Source organism: Entelurus aequoreus, linkage group LG06 (assembly GCF_033978785.1).
Source record: "Entelurus aequoreus isolate RoL-2023_Sb linkage group LG06, RoL_Eaeq_v1.1, whole genome shotgun sequence".
NCBI lineage: Eukaryota > Metazoa > Chordata > Actinopteri > Syngnathiformes > Syngnathidae > Entelurus > Entelurus aequoreus.
In genome coordinates this window covers 72,873,049-72,891,575 of record NC_084736.1, presented here as the reverse complement: position 1 = coordinate 72,891,575, position 18,527 = coordinate 72,873,049, and the positions used below count along the sequence as shown (strand labels likewise).

The window sequence follows — 18,527 nt, the reverse complement described above, 5'->3', positions numbered from 1 at the left end:
ACCTTCGATCCCTCAGGCTGTACTGCATCAACATGCGACATAAGTGTGTAAAGGATATACCACATGGGCTCAGGAACACTTCAGAAACCCACTGTCAGTAACTACAGTTGGTCGCTACATCTGTAAATGCAAGTTAAAACTCTCCTATGCAAGGCGAAAACCGTTTATCAACAACACCCAGAAACACCGTCGGCTTCGCTGGGCCTGAGCTCATCTAAGATGGACTGATACAAAGTGGAAAAGTGTTCTGTGGTCTGACGAGTCCACATTTCAAAATGTTTTTGGAAACTGTGGACGTCGTGTCCTCCGGACCAAAGAGGAAAAGAACCATCCGGATTGTTATAGGCGCAAAATGTAAAAGCCAGCATCTGTGATGGTATGGGGGTGTATTAGTGGCCAAGGCATGGGTAACTTAAACATCTGTGAAGGCGCCATTAATGCTGAAAGGTACATACAGGTTTTGGAGCAACATATGTTGCCATCCAAGCAACGTTACCATGGACGCCCCTGCTTATTTCAGCAAGACAATGCCAAGCCACGTGTTACATCAACGTGGCTTCATAGTAAAAGAGTGTGGGTACTAGACTGGCCTGCCTGTAGTCCAGACCTGTCTCCCATTGAAAATGTGTGGCGCATTATGAAGCCTAAAATACCACAACGGAGACCCCCGGACTGTTGAACAACTTAAGCTGTACATCAAGCAAGAATGGGAAAGAATTGTATTACTGTTCGAATAAAAAAACATTCATTTTTAAGGTGTTGCAACTTTCATTTCATTTTGTAGTAGTAGCGACTTCCTCCCGGTTTTCACTTTATCGAAGTGCGCATGCAAGTGACTTTGCGACCACATTGGGGCCTGTGCGCCTTTACACTGAAGTCTGATAAAAATCACATTTTACTTGCAGTGCAAACGGTCATTTGGAAAAAATCAGATCTCAAAGAAATCAGATGTGGGCCACTTTGGCCTGCAGTGTAAACATAGTCAAAGAGACGTGTAAAAAATGTTCACTATGTTATTTAATACCAAAATTGTTTTTTGATTACAAGAAAAACGTATGTTTAATGTATCATAAGAAATTATGTTAAAATAAAGCCAATAATTAAATTTTTTGTTATACCCTTTATTTAAAAAAGTATCAAAATACAATACCAAAATATTGTTAACGGGACAACCCTACATTTTATATGTGTTTAACACACAGTAATGTTTGGCTGAACAGAGAATGCTAAATAAAACGTTTCATGGTTTGACAGTTAATTTGATCACTAAACAGGTTTGTTTATATTGTTGGAAAACATCTGTAGGTGAGCTACACTGATCTTAGTTACTTAAAGTTAAAGTTAAAGTACCAATGATTGTCACACACACACTAGGTGTGGTGAAATTTGTCCTCTGCATTTGACCCATCCCCTTGTTTACCCCCTGGGAGGTGAGGGGAGCAGTGAGCAGCAGCGGTGCCGCGCCCGGGAATAATTTTTGATGATTTAACCCCCAATTAACCCTTGATGCTGAGCAGGGCCGGCCCGTGGCATAGGCCGTATAGGCAAATGCTAAGGGCGCCGTCCATCAGGGGGCGCCACGCCAGTGCCACAAATGTTGGAAAAAATAAAATAAAATAAATAAAAGTTGGTACTATTATTTCTAAATACAAAAAATAATCCCAAGTTAATTAAAATGCAAAGTAAAGCCTATTTAATAGAAATATTTTTTGTTACAACATTACGGTGCGCCCCCTCCCTTCCCGTATCATGACTCTTTTTGGACTCACCACGTCAAAAAATCAACACAAGATGTCAAAACGGCCAAAACTGTCAGGTGCCCAGGGAAGAAAAAATAGAAAAGAAGAGGAGGAGAAACGAGAAAAAGACAGAGGTAGCAGGTAGGTAACGTTAGCCTACATGAAATTATTTGTCTGTTACAGAATGTGATAGTAACCTGGCTTTTTAGCATTAAGCTAATGCTACATGATTCGGCAATTGCTTATCAATAAATAGCTAGTTCTGTTTTAACGTCGGGTTAATATTGTGGAGGGGGCTAAATTGTTATGGAAAATAATAATGTAACGTTAGGTAATTACAGTACTCCCACCTTACATTCCTCAGGGACATTTGTATTAGATCTTTTAAGCAGGTGTTTTTTGTTGACATTGTTATTGCCTTCTGGTTAGCTAATGTTTGCCCTGCAGGTAATAGTCACTTTTCCACCCCTTTATGTATTAGGTATAGTTGTAAGCCTAGTTGTTAAAGTGCACATCATTAATGTTAATTAAGCAATATCACATGAGAGGGAATGCTGTTTTTTAATTTGAGCACTGCTGTGATTCGGTTAAAGATAATCATAACATAACATTCTCATATGATATGTTAATTTGCTTTCTTTAAGTAAAAAAAAAAGGTCAAAGACAAAGCTATTCGGTTTTTTGTGAGTATATACACTTCACTGCCGATGTGGGGGGGCGCCACCTAAAATCTTGCCTAGGGCGCCAGATTGGTTAGGGCCAGGCCTGATGCTGAGTGCCAAGCAGGGAGGTAATGGGTCCAATTTTTATAGTCTTTGGTATGACTCGGCCGGGGTTTGAACTCACAACCTACCCATCTCAGGGCGGACACTCTAACCACTAGGCCACTGAGTAGGCACCTTTTAACTGAACTTTACTTTTATTAATAACAAGTCTCATAGACTTAAATTGATGTTTGTACCAGTACATGTTTCCCATTGAGCTGTTTTATATTAGCGTGGCTCACAAAACGGCAGAAATATAAAACTTATGAAAGCAACGAAAAGGTCATGGCGACTTTCAGTTCATTCTGTGCTTAGTTTATTACTCTAAAATAGACTGCAAAGATGACTCAAAGCCATTCACCAAATATATTTTATTAAGTTGTTAATTTGTGGTAACTCTTTTTTTCCCCCAAGTCTTATTGCCCATAAAAGCATTACATTTAAAGGGGTCATATTATGACTTTTCTTTTCTATACTTACTTGTGTTCTACATAACATAAAATGGTGATGCTTTGGTCAAAATTTTGCATAGATTTTGTTTTACAGACCATCTTCAAGCCGCTTTCTGGCTGTCAGTTCAGAGTGCGCCCTTTTTGTTAGCGTACTTATTTACGCACCAAAATCTTACCCCCGGCCAAACCCCCTTCAACTGCCTCTGGACCACGTCAGCCGTGTTGTAGTTTTTAATACTTCCATATAGAGTCCACTGACAGACATACATTAGAACTATGTGCTACGTTGTATGAGAAACGGCACCATCGGAAGATACATGTGCATGCACGAGCCAGTCTGCCCTACAACAAGAGAATAGATAAAAATAAGGAACTTGTTGACTACAACTTTGGACTACAACTGAATAAAAATGGCAGACTCACGCACAGCTTTTCGAGTAAACCTGTACCATATACTGTATGGCGATATATGCTGACGTAACTTAGGCAAAATATGTCACTTAAGTCTCAAATTCAAACAGCTTGTTTGGAGCAAGTTTAGAAGGCAAGATTGTTTCATAAATACCTCCGCCATGCCTCCATTGTTTGATTTCAAATTTTCAGGACTTATGGGGATCATAAATACACAAAAACAGGTACCAGCAAGTAAGAAAAGTTGGTTTTGCGTCACAGAACTTTGGGTTACTCAACATAACCTTGGTTCTTTGATAACAGAGCGAGGGCTTTTCATTATGGGATAATTGCCTTGGTTGTGTAACATTACGGAAGCTCCAGTGACACGTCTGTCAAATGTCCGACACCGTGTCTCCGCTTTAAATGCTCGCGTATCACAAATGTACGGCCATAAAAACAAGGTCCGCTTTGCAAAATGAGCAAGGTATTGATTTTTTAAACAGGAATAAGAGGAAATATCCTCAGACTTTACATGTTATCACTGGCGACGTTTTTGCGAGTGACCCACTTCTGGCCGGAAAAACACGAGTGATGACGTCACAACTATTGTCGACAAATATAATTGTCGGCGACACATTTTATTGTCGACATTGTCGACTAATCATTGCAGCCATACAGTGAATACTTATGTACCATATTTTCCGCACCATAAGCCACCCCGTGTTGTAAGCCACACCTTCAATGAATGGCATATTTCAAAACTTTGTTTACCTATTAGCCGCCCCGTGTTATTAGCCACACCTACGCTACGCTAAAGGGAATGTCAAAAAAACAGTCAGATAGGTCAGTCAAACTTTAATAATATATTACAAACCAGCGTTCTAACAACTCTGTTCACTCCCAAAATGTAATGTGCAAATGTGCAATCACAAAAATAGTAACACTCAAAATAGTGCAGAGCAATAGCAACATCAATAACTCAACGTTGCTCGAACGTTAGTGTCACACAACACACAAAATAAACATTTAAAGCTCACTTTCTGAAGTTATTACTCATCCACAAATCCCTCGAATTCTTCTTCTTCTTCGGTGTGCTTCACTTGTTTTTTGACACCATCTGTGATGTGGACGCGCATGCAGTCGTAGATCAACAGGGACGGAGCTGCGTGAAAAAAGTCACCCGGTCTCTTCGCTCATTTTTTCTTCATCCATCCATCCCTTCGAGTTAGCTTTTATGATGACGCCGGCTGGAAAGTTCTCTTTTGGCAAGGTCTTCCTTTTGAATATCACCGTGGGTGGAGGTTTCTGGCCGTTAGCATGGCAAGCTAGAACCACAGTGAAGGACGACTTCTCATTCCCTGTGGTGCGAATATTCACCGTACATGTTCCCGTTGTATCCACAGTGCGGTTCACATGAATATCAAAAGTCAGTGGAACCTTGTACGCGTGTCTCTTAGTAGGAGACATTTTGTGGTCTTTACAGAAACACACAAATGAAATTAAATATCCGCACGCTTCTTCTTCTACGGGGGCAGGTGCTCACCTTGGCGGTTGCTTACAGTAGAAGAAGAAGCGCTTCCTCTTCTATGGGGGCGGTTGCTTACCGTAGAAGAAGAAGCGCTTCCTCTTCTACGGGGAAAAAAGATGGCGGCTGTTTACCGTAGTTGCGAGACCTAAACTTTATGAAAATAAATATTAATATTAATCCATATATAAGGCGCACCGGGTTATTAGCCGCACTGTCAGCTTTTGAGAAAAATTGTGGTTTTTAGGTGCGGCTTATGGTGCGGAAAATACGGTATATGTGATTTCCTATTTTAAATTTTTAGTAAATTTTTAAAAAGCTTAAAAACAGCACATTATCATTGGGTATTGTGTGTAGAATTTTGAGGACAAAATTTTAATTCATTCCATTTCGGAATAAAGCTGTAACATAACTTGTGGAAAAAGTGAAGCGCTGTGAATACTTTCCGGATGCACTGGCCAAACAGCTACATTTTCGTTTCATCTGACCACAGAACTTGCCTCCAGAAGATCTTATATTTGTCCATGTGATGTCAGATGAAACCAAAATGGAGCTGTTTGGCCACAATGCCCAGCAATATGTTTGGAGGAGAAAAGGTGAGGCCTTTAATCCCAGGAACACCATCCGTACCATCAAGCATGGTGGTGGTAGTATTATGCTCTGTGCCTGTTTTGCTGCCAATGGAACTGGTGCTTTACAGAGAGTAAATGGGACAATGAAAAAGGAGGATTACCTCCAAATTCTTCAGGACAACCTAAAATCATCAGTCCGGAGGTTGGGTCTTGGGTGCAGTCGGGGGTTCCGACAGTACAATGACCCCCAAACACACGTCAAAAGTGGTAAAGGAATGGCTAAATCAGGTTAGAATTAAGGTTTTAGAATGGCTTTCCCAATGTCCTGACTTAAACATGTGGACAATGCTGAAGAAACAAGTCCATGTCAGAAAACCAACACATTTAGCTGAACTGCACCAATTTTGTCAAGAGGAGTGGTCAAAAATTCAAGCAGAAGCTTGTCAGATGCTTGTGGATGGCTACCAAAAGCACCGTATTGCAGTGAAACTTGCCAAGGGATATGTAACCAAATATTAACATTGCTGTATGTATACTTTTGACCCAGCAGATTTGGTCACATTTTCAGTAGACCCATAATAAATTCATAAAAGAACCAAAGTTCATGAATGATTTTGTGACCAACAAGTATGTGCTCCAATCACTCTATCACAAAAAAATAAGAGTTGTAGAAATTATTGGAAACTCAAGACAGCCATGACATTATGTTCTTTACAAGTGTATGTACTTTTGATCGCGACTGTATGTAACAATACCCTGTAGTCTGTAGACCAAGGATCACCGACCCGTCATTTGCAAACGACCTGTCAATTGCAGTCGAACCGTCAATTGCAATCGACCAGTCGATCTTTGGAACTTTACTAGTCGATCCCGAAAAGATTAGGGAAAAATATACATTATTGCAGTAATGTCTTCCTCTACATGAGAGTGACAAACAGACCAGCCAACATGTACACATTTTAAAACCTTGAATACACTTGTGTGCTTTGCTGCTTTCCAGTTTTCCAAAAAGAGCTGTAAAAGCATGTTGTCTAAAGAGTGGCACAGGACATTTGCAGCCCAAAGCTGTTTTTTTTGTTTTTCCTCTTTTAATTGTAGCAATAAAACTACACAACAACACAAACAATGGGAGAGAACTGAGCAAAAGGCATAATGACACACAGCTGAACTGTTGACTTGCATAACAAAGCTAAAAAGCCGGGATCTTGAGCTCAAAAAAGTTTGTGACCACAGCTGAAGCCCAATCAACAGACGACAGTGTCCATACACAGACTGTTTTTAGATACAGTATGTGGGATCTCTTAGCCATGGTAGTGCTAAAACAAGAACTGTACTCACTCAACAAAACTGTATCACTTGATGGAAACTTGATTGAAACCATTATTACACCCAGAACTTTCCTGATATGACCAATAATTTAGACTTCTTAGTTAACTGCTGCTGTCAGTGTGCATTATTTAGTTTTTACCCTGTTATCAAGTAAATTAAACACATTAAACACATTTAAAACACAATGTGATTGTTTTAGCTGTAACCTTTTGTGTGTGCTCATGTTTGTCCCAGTGTATATAACATACAGCTTATACACAAACCTACAAACAAATCTTATGAGCTTGATAATAAGATTTATAAACAGTAATTAGCCACACTTTATAGTAAGAAACAACACCTACTGTATGACTGCACTAGTGTTGTCCCGATACCAATATTTTGGTACCGGTACCAAAATGATTTCGATACTTTTTGGTACTTTTCTAAAAAAAAAAAGGGGACCACAAAAAATTGCATTATTGGCTTTATTTTTTTTTTTAAAGATCTTAGGGTACATTAAACATATTTTTATTATTGCAAGTTTGTCCTTAAATAAAATAGTGAACATACAATACAACTTGTCTTTTAGTAGTAAGTAAACAAACAAAGGCTCCTAATTTAGTCTGCTGAGGTATGCAGTAACATATTGTGTCATTTATCATTCTAATATTTTGTCAAAATTATGAAGGACAAGTGGTAGAAAATGAATTATTAATCTACTTGTTCATTTACTGTTAATATCTGCTTACTTTCTCTTTTAACATGTTCTATCTACACTTCTGTTCAAATGTAATAATCACTTATTCTTCTGTTGTTTGGATGCTTTACATTAGTTCTGGATGATACCACAAATTTGGGTATCAATCTGATACCAAGTAGTTACAGGATAATACATTGGTCATATTCAAAGTCCTCATGTGTCCAGGGACATATTTCCTGAGTTTATAAACATAATATACATTTACAAAAAAACGAAAGAAGATGTGATGCCAAAAAATATATACGTAATCATAGTAGTGTCAACTAGTTACGCTCCTGTACTTGGTATCATTACAGTGGATGTTAGGTGTAGATCCACCAATAGTGTTTGTTTACATTTTGACGGCGGTGAGCTATGGTGTGTAGTGAAGCATGTTTAGCTATTCCTCGTCCTGCAGGGATGATACTTGTAAGAAACTTACTTTATTTGTCGCCATGGAGGCGAGGATTAGTGATTTAGAAGTAGCTAAAACACTGCCGACGGCGGATGGACGTTAGCCGCTAGCTAGCTAGCCATGTCTTAAAGCACCTCTTCCTGAGGACGTTTCAGTCTTATAACTTCACCTTTATCGTTAGTTTTTAAGCCAAAATGCGTCCATTCTCCCTTTAATGTCCACACACTGTGTCTGTTTATAAGTACTCCGTGATTGTGCGCTGCCGAACATGCTCGTCTGCTCGTAAACCAGCAATGTCACGACGTGACGACGACGGGGGCGGTATAGTACCAAATATGATTCATTAGTATTGCGGTACTATACTAATACCGGTATACCGTACAACCCTAGAATGCACAGATGGGCACAAGCATATTTGCTACTCAAACATAGGTGTTAGGGAAAGAAAAAGACACCTGTGAAGGCCAGAAACTGCACAGTGCTTGGCAACAGGTGTAAAGTGGAGCCTAGTGCACTAATGTGTTGGCATGCCTGAGCCCACCTTATTGTTTCTTTACTGAACACAGAAGGCCTGCCAAAAAAGGAAGATAAGTACTTTAGCAGTCCCAAAACCTCAGCCATAATCCTTCTTCACCCTGAGGAAAACGTTATTTATAGCGGAATGTATTTTCACTTTTCTTCTAAATGAAATTTGAGTAGAAGCAGAATGGGATGCAGCTGCTTGGAGAAGTGTGTTGCCTTGTGGCATGAAGAACCAACAACTTGGCCTCAGAGATTACAACACGGGAAATGTCCATGAGGAGTTCATAGCCATGCCAAGTATGACTGTGTCAAATTCAAGCAAGTTCAAAGCACCTTTCCGCTAACATTGTTTTTGATTTGATTTTAAGCCGATGTACACCTGAACTGCAGATATATCATATATGTACAAACCTGTTTTTTGCGAAGCTTGCAGATCTGCTGTTCCACCATAGTGATCTCCCGGTCAACTCGGTCCATGTTCTGGATCAGCTCTTCCTTGGAGAAGCGAGCTGGCACCAGATCCAAGTCAGGGTCCATGTGGACTGGGCTCACAGGGGAGATTGGCTCGAGCTTCCCCATCGAACTTCCACGATCCTATAAAAAGTGGCATAACCGTAAACATTTTTATTTGATGTAATTACAAACAATGTTAATTTTCATGACTACAGTATTTTTCGGATTATAAGTCACAGTTTTTTTCATAGTTTGGCTGGGGGTGCGATTTATACTCTGGAGAGATTTATGTGTGAAATTATTAACACATTACCGTAAAATATCAAATAATATTACTTATCTCATTCACGTAAGAGACTAGGCGTATATCAGCAATCGTCACACACACACGACAACTAGGGATGTCCGATAATGGCTTGTTGCCGATATCCGATATTCCGATATTGACCAAACCCTTAATTACCGATACCGATATCAACCAATACCGATATCAACCAATACCGATATCAACCAATACCGATATATACAGTCGTGGAAATAACACATTATTATGCCTAATTTGGACAACCAGGTATGGTGAAGATAAGGTCCTTTTAAAAAAAAAAGATTAAAAAAAAAAAAGATAAATAAATTAAAAACATTTTCTTGATTAAAAAAGAAAGTAAAACAATATAAAAACAGTTACATAGAAACTAGTAATTAATGACAATGAGTAAGATTAATTGTTAAAAGTTAGTACTATTAGTGGACCAGCAGCACGCACAATCATGTGTGCTTACGGACTGTACCCCTTGCAGACTGTATTGATATATATTGATATATACCGTAATTTCCGGACTATAAGCCGCTACTTTTTCCCCTCGTTCTGGTCCCTGCGGCTTATACAAGGGTGCGGCTTATTTACGGTCTGTTCTTCTCCGACACCGACGAAGAGGATTTCGGTGGTTTTAGTACGCAGGAGGAAGACGATGACACAATGATTAAAGACTGACTTTTCATATACCGGTAGGCTGGTTATTTTGATAACGTACAGGCGAGCACTTTGTATTACTTTGCACCGTTGTATTATTTGTACTCTGCACGAATGCTGTTCGCCATGTCAAAGATGTTAAAGTTTGATTGAATGATTGAAAGATTTATTGTTAATAAATGGGACGCTTTGCGTTCCCAAACAGTCATCTCTGTCCCGACAATCCCCTCCGTGGTAGCAGGAACCCCTATATACTACGGTAATTACACATCAAAACCCTGCGGTTTATAGTCGGGTGCGGCTTATATATGGAGCAATCTGTATTTTCCCCTAAATTTAGCTGGTGCGGCTTATAGTCAGGTGCGGCTTATAGTCCGGAAATTACGGTAATGTAGGAACCAGAATATTAATAACAGAAAGAAACAACCCTTTTGTGTGAATGAATGTGAATGGGGGAGGGAGGTTTTTGGGTTGGTGTACTAATTGTAAGTGTATCTTGTGTTTTTTATGTTCATTTAATAAAAAATACAAATAAAATTTAAAAAACGATACCGATCATTTCCGATATTACATTCTGAAGCATTTATCGGCCGATAATATCGGCAGGCCGATATCGGACATCTCTAACGACAAGAAATACAAATTTGTCGGGTGCGAGTCATGGCAGAAGTGCATTGTGAAAAAAAAGATGCTACCTGCTATTATTATTATTATTTTTCGAAGTATAAATCGCACCGGAGTATAAGTCGCACCGGCCGAAAATGCATAATAAAGAAGGAAAAAAACATATATATAAGTCGCACTGGAGTATAAGTCGCATTTTTTGGGGAAATGTATTTGATAAAATCCAACACCAAGAATAGACATTTGAAAGGCAATTTAAAATAAATAAAGAATAGTGAACAACAGGCTGAATAAGTGTACGTTATATGAGGCATAAATAACCAACTGAGAACGTGCCTGGTATGTTAACGTAACATATTATGGTAAGAGTCATTCAAATAACTATAACATATAGAACATGCTATACGTTTACCAAACAATCTGTCACTCTTAATCGCTAAATCCCATGAAATCTTATACGTCTAGTCTCTTACGTGAATGAGCTAAATAATATTATTTGGTATTTTACGGTAATGTGTTTATAATTTCACACATAAGTCGCTCCTGAGTATAAGTCGCACCCCCGGCCAAACTATGAAAAAAACTGTGACTTATAGTCCGAAAAATACGGTACTTCTGTACCTATGAAAATTGATCATTTCAACATTGGCGGTAACTTATAAAAGCTGAGAAGGGCTGAACGAAAATGGCACCGAAAAGGAAATCATATACTGCAGGTTACAAGCTGGACGTAGTGAAATATGCAGCAGAAAACGGCAATCGAGCAGCAGAAAGAAAGTTTGGAGTAAGCGAGAAACTTGTAAGGGACTGGCGAAAAGCGGAGGCTACTCTTACTGAAATGAAGAAAACTAATTGTTTAGAAGCGACACCGAGGAAGAAGATTTCATGGGATTTAGCGATTAGGAGTGACAGATTGTTTGGTAAACGTATAGCATGTTCTATATGTTATAGTTATTTGAATGACTCTTACCATAATATGTTACGTTAACATACCAGGCACGTTCTCAGTTGGTTATTTATGCCTCATATAACGTACACTTATTCAGCCTGTTGTTCACTATTCTTTATTTATTTTAAATTCCCTTTCAAATGTCTATTCTTGGTGTTGGGTTTTATCAAAAAAAATTCCCCAAAAAATGCGACTTATACTCCAGTGCGACTTATATATGTTTTTTTCCTTCTTTATTATGCATTTTCGGCCGGTGCGACTTATACTCCGGAGCGACTTATACTCCGAAAAATACGGTGCATATGAAAGAGAAATGGGGTTGGTCATGGAGGGGATGCATTTTTTTGTGAGATAATAATTTCTCAGTGCCAGAGCGAAAATGTATAGATTTAAAGTGTTTCACATCTTAATATGTGTACACCTGGGAGAAAATGAAGAGGACACATTTTATTTTTGACGCTATATGATGCCATCAGAGCTAATGTCATAAGAAAATGTCATAGGTGCCGAGTGTCATGTTTATAGAAAAAAGAACAGCAATACGGTGCTCTGTAAACTGTTCAACTTAGAAATTACTTTTCACAGCTGCACCACTGCAATGCAGGAGACCTTGAAAAGGAGGCATCAAGGACGATTTTCTAGGATGGCGAAGGAAGCAAAACCGGTCTGTAAGAAATTTATGTTTGGATTACGACCAAATAAGAATTTTCAAGTTTCTAGACACAATACGATTTGTTGGTGTATTTTGGGGAAATTTATTAGAAAAAAGTGTCGCACGACTACACTAAAAAACGGATACAAAAAGAAATTAAATCTACAGATGAATCAGAAAAAATTGTTTTGATAGATTATTTGATTCAAGAAATAAGTGTTAGGTGCAGAGCTACAACAATAATAGACAAATCAAAACAAGCCTACCGCTATTCCCTTTCTTAAGTGGGATCTTCTGCCTGTTTCTTGTCAAATTTATGGCACATATAATTTGTCTGACAGGAATGTGCGTGATTTCACTGCTAGAAAGTCAGTGACATCATTCCTGCTATCTGGCGTAGCTGTTCTGGATACAGCTGGTGAGTGTTGGCGGACCACGTATGCACGCATGCAGTAGGAGTCAATCTATCAATATCATAAATCATCGCAGCTTGACTGTATTTCTACTGCTAATGTGTTTATTTATTGTGTTACTATCTTTTTTTTTTAATGAAAAAAAGTGCTTTATTTTTGTTAAAGAGGTCGGTCATATTAAGATTTTTTTTCATGAATTCAAAACACTTCCTTAGTATCATATAATCGTGTTTCCTTGGTCAAAAATTTGCATAAATTATGGTGTGTTTTTTAAATGTCAAATTGCTTTCTGACCGTCTCTTCAGGAATTTTTGTGCTTTGTGAGTGGTCTTATTTACGTGCCTCCACTTCGACAGTGTCTTCTCCCTATTATCAATTTTGTAATTTTTATCACTTGAATAACTTATATTTTGACTTATATAAGTTAGAACTAGAGATGTCCGATAATGGCTTTTTTGCCGATACCCGATATTGTCCAACTCTTAATTACCAATTCCGATATCAACCGATACCGATATATACAGTCGTGGAATTAACATATTATTATGCCTAATTTTGTTGTGATGCCCCGCTGGATGCATTAAACAATGTAACAAGGTTTTCCAAAATGAATCAACTCAAGTTATGGAAAAAAATGCCAACATGGCACTGCCATATTTATTATTGAAGTCACAAAGTGCATTATTTTTTTTAACATGCCTCAAAACAGCAGCTTGGAACTTGGGACATGCTCTCCCTGAGAGAGCATGAGGAGGTTGAGGTGGGAGTTCGGGGGGTAGGAGGTTGCGGGGGGTGTATATTGTAGCGTCCCGGAAGAGTTAGTGCTGCAAGGGGTTCTGGGTATTTGTTCTGTTGTGTTTATGTTGTGTTACGGTGCGGTTGTTCTCCCGAAATGTGTTTGTCATTCTTGTTTTGGTGTGGGTTCACAGTGCGGCCCATATTTGTAACAGTGTTAATGTTGTTTATACGGCTACCCTCAGTTTGACCTGTATGGCTGTTGACCAAGTATGAATTGCATTCACTTGTGTGTGTGAAAAGCCGTGGATATTATGTGATTGGGCCGGCACGCAAATGCACCCCAATATTGGTGTCTGGGTGGAAATCGGGAGAAATTCGGGAGAATGGTTGCCCCGGGAGATTTTCGGGAGGGGCACTGAAATTCAGGAGTCTCCCGGGAAAATCGGGAGGGTTGGCAAGTATGACTGGGAGACGCAACTGCTCTGTACCCTACGTCCGTGTACCACTCCGTACAGCGGCGTCATAAATTTTACTTTTTGAAACCGATACAGATAATTTCCGATATTACATTTTAAAGCATTTATCGGCCGATAATATCGTCAGTCCGATATTATCGGACATCTCTAGTAATTTGGGCTGTCAAAGTTAACGCGATAACGCATTAATTGTAAATGTCAATAACGGCACTAAGTTTTTTTAACGGGCGATTAACGCATATGCATCCTTTTCGACCCTCGGGCCATGCCGAAGCGGGGGGAACTTGGCCGCAGTTCACTAGTCAGTGATGAGCCACAAGCGGGGAAATAGCAAGCAGAAATAGACAAAGAAAAGGGTACAATATGGACAGTGTTTCCCATAAACTGCCAAGATACCTGTGGTGGTGGGGGCGTGGCTATGGGCGTGGTCACAATGACATCATCGAGTAATTTGCATAGTTTACTACAATGATAGGATTTTCTCTAAAAAGGCTCAAAAAATGTATACTTACTAATTAATAATAACAGTTTTGTTTTAAACGTCCATCCATTCATCTATCCATTTTACAATATAATTACAACACTTTATGTACATATTTATATACAGATTTGAACAATAAGTTATTCACTGAAATATATTTATTAATTGTGGTTCTTACAAAAAATATATCTTATAAAATATAAAAGCTAAAATGTCTCTTAAAGCTCTGCCCCTTTAATTAGTGCATACTAAATCATTTAACTTTAGCCTACTACTACAACCATATTATTTACCAGCAACATAAAGTGAAACAGAGGCAGAGGTGTCCTGCCACAGTCAATAACAAATAAACAGAAAACAGTAGTGGTGGTAGATAGACACAGAGCTTCATCAAACATCTGAATTGAACAAAGAGCTCCAAAAATCTTGAACTTTAGACTGCCATCAGTTTTACTCCCTACACTTAACCACGTGTTTCCTACTGCCTGCAGACTTTGCCACCCTTGTTATATACACATGTTGTGTTTCTAATATAAATACATTTAATAAAGTCAAATACAAATAAGGCAACAAGAGAAGTATCCTACACTTCTCTTTTGTAAAGTAAATCTGAACAGCCGATATGGGCATCTACATCAACTATATGATTTGCCTGAGAAGCTGGAGAGGACAAAAAAAATAAAAAAAATAAAAAAATAAAAAAAAAAATTTTATTTTTATTTTTATTTATTTTTTATATTTGTGGCGGACGTAATTCTTTCGTGGCGGGCCGCCACAAATAAATGAATGTGTGGGAAACCCTGATGGATATATCAGATTTTAAGCCATGGCAAGTTATTCTCCCGACAAAAAATGACTATTTTACGCCGTGGGACATATTTGCCAACCTTGAGACCTCCAAATTCGGAAGACGGGGGGTATTGTAGCGACCCGGAAGAGTTAGTGCTGCAAGGGGTTCTGGGTATTTGTTCTGTTGTGTTTATGTTGTGATTATGTTGCGTTTATGTTGCGTTACAGTGCGACTGTTCTCCCGAAATGTGTTTGTCATTGTTGTTTGGTGTGGGTTCACAGTGTGGCGCATATTTGTAGCAGTGTTAAAGTTGTTTATACGGTCACCCTCAGTGTGACCTGTATGGCTGTTGACCAAGTATGCCTTGCATTCACTTATGTTTGTGTAAAAGCCGCATATATTATGTGATTGGGCCGGCACGCTGTTTGTATGGAGGAAAAGCAGACGTGACGACAGCTTGTAGAGGACACTAAAGGCAGTGCCTTTAAGGCACGCCCCCAATATTGTTGTCCGGGTGGAAATCGGGAGAAATTTGGGAGAATGGTTGCCCCGGGAGATTTTCGAGAGAGGCACTGAGTCTCCCGGGAAAATCGGGAGGGTTGGCAAGTATGCCGTGGGATGAGGGGTCATCACTGCAGCAAATGCCTGCTGCCCGCGTGTGTGGGTGGTGCTTCACTTCCGCATTTAGATTACATTTAAGGTGCAGTGATAACATAACATTTAGATTGTTACTGTGACTGCTTTAGTAAGAAAGATGGCATAAAAGCTCGAAATAAATGAAAGACGTCAGGCAGGAAGTCGAAAAGAGACTTTTTAATTGCAAACAGTCAATCCGACATCAAAACCTACTCAGTGGCCTAGTGGTTAGAGTGTCCGCCCTGAGATCGGTAGGTCGTGAGTTCAAACCCCGGCCGAATCATACCAAAGACTATAAAAAATGGGACACATTGCCTCCCTGCTTGGCACTCAGCATCAAGGGTTGGAATTGGGGGTTAAATCACCAAGAAATGATTCCCGGGCGCGGCCACCGCTGCTGCTCACTGCTCCCCTCACCTCCCAGGGGGTGATCAAGGGTGATGGGTAAAATGCAGAGAATAATTCCGCCACACCTAGTGTGTGTGTGACAATCATTGGTACTTTAACTTTTAAAACATGTCAAGACACTTTCTCAAACCATCTATTCATCCATTTTCTACCGCTTTTCCCTTTCGGGGTCACGGGGGGTGCTGGAATCTATCTCAGCTGCATTACCAACCACACACTTTTCCGGCTTCAAGGTAAAAGCGCTTTGCTATACATCTGGTTTAACTACATTAACAAAATAAAAATGTCTTACATTATGAGCATGCTTTGTCAAATATGTTTTGTAATGTTATTCTGTGATATTTGCACCTAATAAAAATGCTAGTATGTCAGTTGAGGAATGTGGGGGACGCCTTTGGGCTGTCTGAAATATTGTGTGAATAATTTTATGGCTGGGTTGCATATGATGTCACGTCTGTTTTTCTTATTCTTGGCTTAATTCACAGGAGCAGCTTGAGCGTAGCATTAAAACAAGAGAGAGTGAGTGTGGAGCTTGAGCAGAAAATAGCATATTGCTGTTCTGTTCTTCAATGTTCCAATCGCTCATATAGAGAGATTGGAAAGAGAAACTAAAAGCTTAGGTTAGTGTTGTGCAGGAAGGCCAAGTACTTTTATTCGAGACAGATGACCACATTATAGCATCTGTGGTGCTATTCATTAGCATCAAGAAAATATCCCTAATAGTATCAAAAAAGTAGATTAAATCTCTTCTAGGTTTAACGGCATATACTAAATCTTGATATCGCTAGCAAACATTTCTGAACAAAAGGGACATCTACAGCTAAATAATAAGACAAAATATACATTTCCATCCATCCATTTCCTACCGCTTGTCCCTCTCGAGGTTGCGAGGGGGCCGGAACCTATCCCAGCTGCATTCTTCACATCATAAAAACTACTGCAGACATGAATTGTAGATGACAGACTAATATTCAAAGCAGAAAATCAACAGCAAACAAACTTATCATGTTTATTATCCTTATCTCATTGGCATCACGATCACAGCAGCACGGCACACTGCAAAAACTGAAATCTAAGTAAGGTTAAATATCTCAAATAAGGGTGATATTTGCTTATTTTCTGTCTGATAAGATAATTCTTCTCACTAAGCAGATTTTATGTTAGAGTGTTTTACTTGTTTTAAGTGTTTTGGTCCTAAATGATCTCAGTAAGATATTATAGCTTGTTGCTGAGATTTGATGACCTATATTGAGTAAAACGTGCTTGAAACTAGAATATCAACTGTTGCAATGCTGTGTCATCAACACTCACAAGTATAAAACTACTTATTTAAAGTAATAATTTCTTACTTCAAGCATGAAAAAAAAAAATCATGATGCCGAGCGCATATCATTATGCCAAGATAATGGCACTAGGATTTACTTAATTTAAGAATATCTTTTCAACATATTGAGCAAAAAGGTCTCTTTTTTTTCTACCAAGAAAAGTGCACTTGTTATTAGTGAGAATATACTTATTTTAAGGTATTTTTGGGTTCATTGAGGTTAGCTAATTTTACTTGTTTTGGAAAGTCTTGACAAGCCGAATTTTCTTCTATTGGCAGATAATTTGATGATAATGGGAGACCGGGCTTTCTGCTCCGCCGCTCCCAGTCTGTGGAACGCTCTCCCTGACCACCCGAGGGCACCACAGACTGTGGATGCTTTTAAAAAAGGCTTAAAAACTTCTTTTTTTTTAAAAGCATTTTTTTTTATATATGCATACTAGTTCTAGCTATTAGGCTGTTCTAGTTTTTATTTTTATTTTTATTTTTTTTTAGTACACTGTAGCACTTTGAGGCTGTTTACTCAATGGAAAGTGCTTTTTACAAGAAAAATCTATTATTATTTTTATAATTTTGCTTAGTTCAAATAAAATACCTCTAATTTTTGTATTGTTTTTTTCTTGTTTTTCAACACTGACTTTTTGCAGTGCACTTGTTATGTCAATCAAGTACAGTACTTAGCGATTTCACAAATAAGTCCAATTTTGTCTTTTACGAATTAATGTTTAATTTGTGAACCCCTCCAGATGTAACGACATGATGTGCCTCCAATGTTTTCTTCTCTAAATACTGTAATGGTCAAATGAAGTGAGGACGCCGCGAGCAGTAACCTCTTGGTGATGATTAATGGTTTAAAATATTGTTTAAATATATTTTTCTTGAAAATGTAAAAATCCTCTCCGACCTATTTTAAATATTTTTTTCACGATCGCTTTTATATTTGCCTCTAAACCTTTCAAAATACGCCCAAAACTGCACTGATGCAGGTAAACAAACAGTAGCCTGATGGGGCTCTTGACCATTGCCTGAAACCCAGACATGCAATATGAAGACCATTAACTTGTACAACATATAATGTACAGAATATCAGAAACATTTATTCAGGTAGAAATATTACAGATTATAGTACCGAACATCTTTGACAATCAAAGCATGATCGTAACAATCAACATTTTGTGTTA

The 18,527-nt window shown here is 38.7% G+C and overlaps 1 protein-coding gene across 1 annotated transcript in view; it reads right to left on the bottom strand.

The window, feature by feature from the left end:
• Positions 1-18,527, bottom strand: part of LOC133652752 (nuclear receptor corepressor 2-like) — a 152,745-nt gene that overhangs the window by 57,637 nt on the left and 76,581 nt on the right. The window contains exon 5 of the mRNA XM_062051803.1: positions 8,844-9,026. Coding sequence (XP_061907787.1) covers positions 8,844-9,026 — 183 coding nt within the window. The remainder of the gene's footprint in view (positions 1-8,843; positions 9,027-18,527) is intronic.